At 34.9% G+C, this 6,935-nt stretch overlaps 1 protein-coding gene and 1 long non-coding RNA gene across 5 annotated transcripts; one reads left to right on the top strand and one right to left on the bottom strand.

Moving 5' to 3' along the window:
- Nucleotides 1-1,480: 1,480 nt before the first annotated feature.
- On the bottom strand, nt 1,481-2,725 carry LOC129571198 (signal recognition particle 19 kDa protein). 4 transcript variants are annotated; one of them, XM_055450964.1, is made up of 5 exons: nt 2,550-2,704; nt 2,260-2,481; nt 2,082-2,190; nt 1,906-1,974; nt 1,481-1,806 (listed from the first exon to the last, which is right to left on the bottom strand). In XM_055450964.1, the coding sequence occupies exons 2-5, from the start codon at nt 2,409-2,411 to the stop codon at nt 1,585-1,587; spliced, it is 552 nt and encodes a 183-aa protein (XP_055306939.1). In that variant the 5' UTR covers nt 2,412-2,481; nt 2,550-2,704; the 3' UTR covers nt 1,481-1,584. The 4 variants fall into 4 exon arrangements, with proteins under 4 accessions (XP_055306939.1, XP_055306941.1, XP_055306940.1 ...); XM_055450966.1 differs by having other exon boundaries at nt 2,296-2,481; XM_055450965.1 differs by having other exon boundaries at nt 2,260-2,431; nt 2,550-2,695.
- Nucleotides 2,726-3,017: 292 nt separating this feature from the next.
- Nucleotides 3,018-5,746, top strand: LOC129571199 (uncharacterized). The gene is made up of 3 exons (XR_008688229.1): nt 3,018-3,229; nt 3,293-3,447; nt 3,514-5,746. It is a non-coding gene; the product is annotated as an uncharacterized LOC129571199 (long non-coding RNA).
- Nucleotides 5,747-6,935: the final 1,189 nt, after the last annotated feature.

Genomic DNA, 6,935 nt, shown 5'->3' with positions numbered 1-6,935 from the left:
ATCGGTTCAAGATGGTCGTACAAAATGGCGAAAACAGTGAAAATGTAAAAAAAAACTTACCAGATATAGAAAATAGAGCGATGCCAGGAGTGAGATTAGCGTTGCCATGATGCTCATTTCCCCAATCACTGTTGTCAAAATCAGCCGATACGGTTTTTGGATGATTGTTCGTAGAGCCAGTTTCACTGTTGTGAATCTCTCATCGCTTCCACCGCGAGCTCCACAGGCTCCACGGGCCAAGATGAATAACTATTAAATAAAAAAAAATTGAACAAATTCATGAGAAATTGCGCACAATTTTCACTAAACACTGACTAAATTACACAATATAAACAAAAAAAGGAACACAAGGAGGATTAGTCGTTATGATTCACAAAAAAGAACAAATTTCATCATATTATATGTTCATTTTTATATCATCATTTTAGGTCGTAATTTGTTCGACATTTAAACAATTGGATTGATTGTTTTCGGAACACAAATCGCAAGCACGGTAAAATGTTAGCCGCTTTGTGTACGAAAAATCAAAATGAGGAAAACTAATTCGATATCATGTATTTTCTACCTAAAAACAATAACTAAATTACTTAATTTGAACAAAAAACGAATAAAACAATCACTATAAATCGAACAGTATTCACAACAAATGACTTGCCTTTTCAAATGCTCAGATCGATATGAATCAACCGGCCCCCGTTTGACAGCTGAATATGGTTTTGACATAAATACCGTACCGCAACAACTCTACTCATTTCGTGATGAAATTCATGTTTAATCGGTTCCGATATAAAAACTCAATACATGCTCGGATAACGGGATCAAATAAACAAACGCAACAAACATAACAATAATGAGTCTGTTGTGTTGTGTTGCGTTGTATGCGATGAAAGAGAAGTTCGTGCCAAAATCACGCTCCTAATGCGAAACACATACACAAATCGAAGTTCTTGTTAGAAGTTTCTTTATACGGTTCGTTCGGCACATAGTAGTTGGAATGGTTGTCATTTCAAATGTTTGAATTTGGCAGATGCTGGGTAGCGTTCCGAAAACATTAGACAATTCAAATTAGACAGTTCTTTTTGCTTCGGGAAGTGTGTATATCATTCGTTATAATAAATGTTTGCATTGAGAACTCGTCTCTGGCAGTGAGATTGAATCGAAAAAATGGAAAATATCAGATTAGTTTCAGCGAATAGTGATATAACCTCAAAATTCTATGATTTTCTGTTTTGATCTCGGGAAGTGGTATCTTTGATTATTTTAAAGTAAAAATACATGCAATCGACTCAGAATTGTTCACTCTTCCAATCCAGAACTACCATTTCTTTATTATTTGATGGCAAAAACACCCTAATATACATTATTCAAGAAGCCAAAATATTTGTTGTTGCTCTTATTACGGTAAATAAGTTCTTATACTGTATTTATTTCGAATAAAGGGAAAATTGTGCTTTGTTTAAATAAGTCGGAAACTTCTGGATATGTCTAGAATATAGTTATATTATGTTTGTTGAAAATTTATTTAAAAAAACATAAAATCAAGAATTCTAGTGTTCCATCGATTCACTATTCGAACTATGAAATCTATCGTTTCTTGCCCTTTCCTTTCTTCGCATAGTTAGTTTGGTGACTTTGATTATGAGTTGTATGATCGTTTGTATGTCCACCCGACTGACGTACTTTTAACAATGGTATTTTGCAACCCAAATGAAGTAAAATGCTCTCTCGAGTAGTAAAATCAGGATTAAATGGAGATCCATCATCGGTTTTCAGTTGAACACGTATGCGACCACGGTGATGTAGTTCCTTTGGAATGAACACACATTCATAAAACATAAATTATCAAATAAATTTGTCGTTTTGAATTTCGTATGTAAACGAATTTAACTAATTTAATATTTTTACCTTGCTCTTCTCCCGAGGGTACTGCTTATTTTCAATTCCAATGCGTAGATTTGACACTGACAAAACATCCTAAGACAGAGGATACACATTGAAATTAGAGAGATAGAAGCGCCGCATTATTTTGGTTCCAATAAGATAATTGTATTTAATAATGGGATTATAAATGGATTAAATACTTTAATTTCTTGGTATGTTGGATTTTCCACACAAAAGTCTTTTTGAATCTTTCGTCCTTCTTTCCGAGATTTCTTGCTATTAATATAGGCAGGATAGATACAAATCCATCTAAAAGTTCGAAGAAACAATTATGAAAACGAATACAATCTTTCCGGGAATGTGTTGCAAAATATGAACCCAGATGGTTTTGACTGTAGTTTTAACCATATATACAATCTCAATAAGGTGATGTAGAGTGTAGACAATAACAAGTGTAATTTTTTCCTTCTTTCGACACTGTGTGACGCCATATCAATATAATTTTGAAGAATTATATTAATACACGACATCTCTTTGGCGATTTGGTCACCTGCATCAAGAAAATTTCACAGTTTCCCTTTGTGTTCGTAATGATGTTCGCTTTTTTCAATGCATAATGAAATTTATAATATTGAAATAATTGTTGGTATATATGGAAATTCTAATACCTTTCACGATCGCTATAACTTTTGTTTCCTTGATATGATGAACTCGCCATTTTACGAATGACCAAATCCAAATTTTCTTTCAAATTCAAATTTTTGACTCAAGAAACTATGAAATTTCATTGATATAGCTACGTATGCGAAAACACAGAAATGCTTGGAACAAAGTGCTACCAACTGCTGAAAAAAACATTCGTTGACGAATTTGACAGAAGAAAAAGGAAAAGGTCCAAAAAAAGATTATTTTGTTAAAAACTGATCAAGTCAGTAATAAATTTATCAGAATGGATCCAATGGGGTACATTTAATCCATTATTGCAATTAGATGCAATAAGTTGAAAAAAAAAACTTTGCCATTCAAATATTAATTCGTTCATAATTCATTCCAGATAACTTCAAATCTACTGGGTTAACTACAGTGCATTTTCAACTATACCGTTCTACCGACTGACAGAATAATCAGTAGTCAATATTCATATGTTCCTTCGCATGATCGCGAGTGCAATTGCTATCATTTAATTTTGAATTTTCAAAAAAGATTTTTTGCTGTTAAATTAATTTCATTATTTATGTTTTTTTCGTCTTTTGCAAATACTTGTGCCTACTAAGAATTCACAATGGAAGATGTGGTTAGACTTCTAGAGGAGTACAATAAAAAAAATAGTCAAGCAGAGCAAGATCAAGTACAAAATTTAACTTGATTATTAATTCAATTAGTTTTCATCAATTGAAATTCTCCAAAACAGATATTACTCCAGCCTTTTACATATATTAAAGATTTACCCGGAAAAAATATTCGATCAAAACTATCAATTGCATTCAATCATTGGATGAACATACCACTCGAAAAACTTAAGGCTATAGGGGAAATTGTTCAAATGTTGCATAATTCTAGTCTATTGTAAGTTCTCAGCCAGCAACACTTCAACAAATTTTTCACAATATATTACATATGCACATTTTTCAGAATTGATGATATTGAAGACAACTCATGTTTGCGACGTGGTGTCCCGGTAACAATCTACAGAGGGTGTTTTTCAAATCTGGAAAAGAAAAAATGATGATGGTGGGTATCAGTTTAAAGAGTAGAAAATTCTGTAACCATTGATGGTGTCAACACACCATATCGAAATGATGATATTCACGAATCATATGAAAATGCCTTTCATTTTCTTGAAACTCTTCACCGATTTCCGTGAGCCCGCACATCCAACATGTCTCTTGATCCCAATTTGAGAATCTGCAGCTGGTTTGGCAGCTCCAATGTTAATGATGGATGGTTTGCGATGTCTGTTGAGCAACAACAAAAACGTCAAATTTTATTAGTAAAATATTCCAAAGAAACAAAAAAACAATCGCAAATTCTTTCTAGCATTGCGGCAAGTTTTGAGTCTAATCTAAACGAGTCCCTGTTGGTAGCTTTGAATTAACAATTTATGTCGAGACCAAGAGATACAAACAATTTAAATTGATTTACGCATGAACATTGACTAAACTTAACTAGTTTCCATTACATACAAATAATAGGTCAAAAAATCACCAACTCAAAGGATGGCTATATCACAGTCAATGTTGCTATAATTACAAAAAAAATGTGTAAAAATCACAGTTATATTTTTTCATCACAAATATTTTCATTTTGTTTAACACCGCCAATGACTGGCTGAATTTGGTTTTGTACAATATTAGCATATAATTTGTAGTTATAATAGTCTTTCTCGATGGGAATAAGGATTTGGTTAGACTGCTCCAAAAAAAACAGTTGTCCCTCATATAAAAGGCCTGGGCAGTTTCGAAAAATATACTTCAAAAAATAGGTTTGGCGCAAAGATTGCATATGGGTACCATATAAAAACCCATGGCAAGCCCCATATCAAATTTTTCATTACAGCGATTTCGAAAGCCATTTTAGATCGCAACATTTCGACCGATTCCAGTATTCTAACCAAATTTCGGAAAAAACTGATGATGAGGTTCTGTTTGGCTCGTCAATATCTACAACTTTTACCAAGACATTGACCATTGAAAAGGCATCATGGGCCAGTTGCAGTGTAAAATGACCGGAAAAATGGCAATTTTCCGGTATTTTTTACATTTTTTGCTCCACGAGTCACCCAGGCGGTGAACTTTCATTCAGGTTTTGACCTGTGTCGTGTAGCCAGAACCTGTACAAACATTTCGGTACTTGTCAGATTGCGATTTGGATGGAATTTGGCGACAATTGATTCACACATCTATAGGTGCGATCAAGAGTGGTGTATGTTTCACTGACTTTGTTGTGAAGGAGAAGAGTAAGTTTCTTTCGACTTAAAAATGGTTAAAAGGCGAGTATGTTCATTTTTGATGGGTCCTAGCGGTTTTTCACGGTTTCCGCGGAACTGATAACAGATAACAACTTAGTGTCTTCGGCAAAGTTGTAATACTCGAGGTCTTCTATGACATTGCTGACAGTGATCTCTTATCTCTTATCAGTTCCCCGAAAAGTGCGAAAAATGATAAGAAAAAAAAAGTTCTATATAAAATTTGCTTTTGCGCGCAACTGATAAGAGATAAGAGGTACCTGTCTTCAGCAATGTTATAGAGGACCTCGAGTACTACAACAGTGCCGGGGGCACCTTGTTGTTATCTCTTATCAGTTGCGCGATAACCGTGAAGACCGCGGAGGCTAGACGGTACTCCAACATACTCTACTTTAACGCTAGCAGAATCATCAGAAAACATACTCGTCTTTTTCTCAAAATAAGTCGACAAAAAATACTTAATCCACTCTCGATCTCACCCATAGAGCAAATCACAAACATGAGCTTCGATTTGACAGGTAAAGGCCAATGATTTCTACCTTTTCTGCTTTGAACATCTAGTATGATCCTTTACGAATATTTTGGGTACTTATAGACCAAATCGAGTGATGTTTTCACATATTTCTGGCCGCATATTCGGTTGGTTCGATTTTAACTCTAAAAAAATCGACTTTTTGCCAAAAAATCCTTGAATATAGGCTTTTCAGGGATGATATCTTGGCGCAAAGTTATTTTTTCTCGAAAATATGTGGAGCCTACCCAGACAAAAAGTTTATTTGTCAAAAACTCTCAAAATTGACTTTTTAAGGTACCTCCCGAACAAAATTTATCGTCAAAAGTCGATTTTTTGGGAGTTGAAATCGAATATGCGGCCAGAAATATGTAAAAACATCACTCGATTTGGTCTATAAGTATCCAAAATGTTCGTAAAGGATCATACTAGATGTTCAAAGGCAGAAAAGGTAGAAATCATTTGCCTTTACCTGTCAAATCGAAGCCCATGTTTGTGATTTGCTAATTTTGGCCTGAAATTTGTGTTATATGTGTGAATCAATTGCGAAGGTCCTGCATCTAAGCGTCTGACAGCTCACTTCTAGCGCTACGAGACAAGTGTCAAAAGTTGTGACACAGATTGTTCAATGTATTATTGAATCTTTTTTATATTTGTTAATAAAGTAGACAAAAAAAATAAAAATGTCACGAATGTGCAAAATTGATTCTTGTGAGAGCGTAGCACGTGATAAACATCAATTTTATAAGTAAAAAATGTTTATTTCATTAAGGAACATTGTTGATGCGTTCAATTTGTTGCATTCATGAGTGCGTCTTACGACATAAAGAATTGAAATGAACTTCACTGAATGCGCTCATCGCAAATTCGTGTTTTACTTTGTTTTGTTAGTGTAGTGCAGGGGTTGTGATCAATTGTCGCCAAATTCCATCCAAATCGCAATCTGACAAGTACCGAAATGTTTGTACAGGTTCTGGCTACACCACACAGGTCAAAACCTGAATGAAAGTTCACCGTCTGGGTGACTCGTGGAGCAAAAAATGTAAAAAATGCCGGAAAATTGCCATTTTTCCGGTCATTTTACACTGCAACTGGCCCAGGATGCCTTTTCAATGGTCAATGTCTTGGTAAAAGTTGTAGATATTGACGAGCCAAACAGAACCTCATCATCAGTTTTTTCCGAAATTTGGTAAGAATACTGGAATCGGTCGAAATGTTGCGATCTAAAATGGCTTCCGAAATCGCTGTCATGAAAAATTTGGGAACAACTAAAGTTGAAGGAATACTCAAGAAATCAATCGGCTGATATGCCATTAAATAGCTTGTGTCGCCACCTTTCCAAAACAGTATAGTATAGGTGTCGCTCCCCCTCGGATCCCCCTAAATCGGCGTATGTATAGGGAGGATATGAAAATCTCATGTGGCTACCGAAGGTCATTGCTCTATAGGAGGTAGAGCATTAGTCACTAGAGCAAAAATATAGTACTCGTGAATACCTTTCTAGCCATGTATATAGTGACCCTCCCGGGTCCCCCCTTCATGAAAATATAGGTATTGCAAAAATTAATGGGAAAATGG

Source organism: Sitodiplosis mosellana, unplaced genomic scaffold, assembly GCF_009176505.1.
Source record: "Sitodiplosis mosellana isolate CC-2019 unplaced genomic scaffold, AAFC_SMos_1.0 Smas_scaffold_1570, whole genome shotgun sequence".
NCBI classification, from domain to species: Eukaryota; Metazoa; Arthropoda; class Insecta; order Diptera; family Cecidomyiidae; genus Sitodiplosis; species Sitodiplosis mosellana.
The sequence above is the reverse complement of the archived record's forward strand: the minus strand, read 5'-3'. Positions and strand labels throughout refer to the sequence as shown.

Coding starts and splice junctions, on each gene's coding strand:
- LOC129571198 (XM_055450964.1), bottom strand. CDS start 2,411: ATGTCGTGTATTAATATAATTCTTCAAAATTATATTGATATGGCGTCA. Junction 2,191..2,259: donor CTACAGTCAAAACCATCTGG/GTTCATATTTTG, acceptor TCGAACTTTTAG/ATGGATTTGTATCTATCCTG. Junction 1,807..1,905: donor ACCCTCGGGAGAAGAGCAAG/GTAAAAATATTA, acceptor TTCATTCCAAAG/GAACTACATCACCGTGGTCG.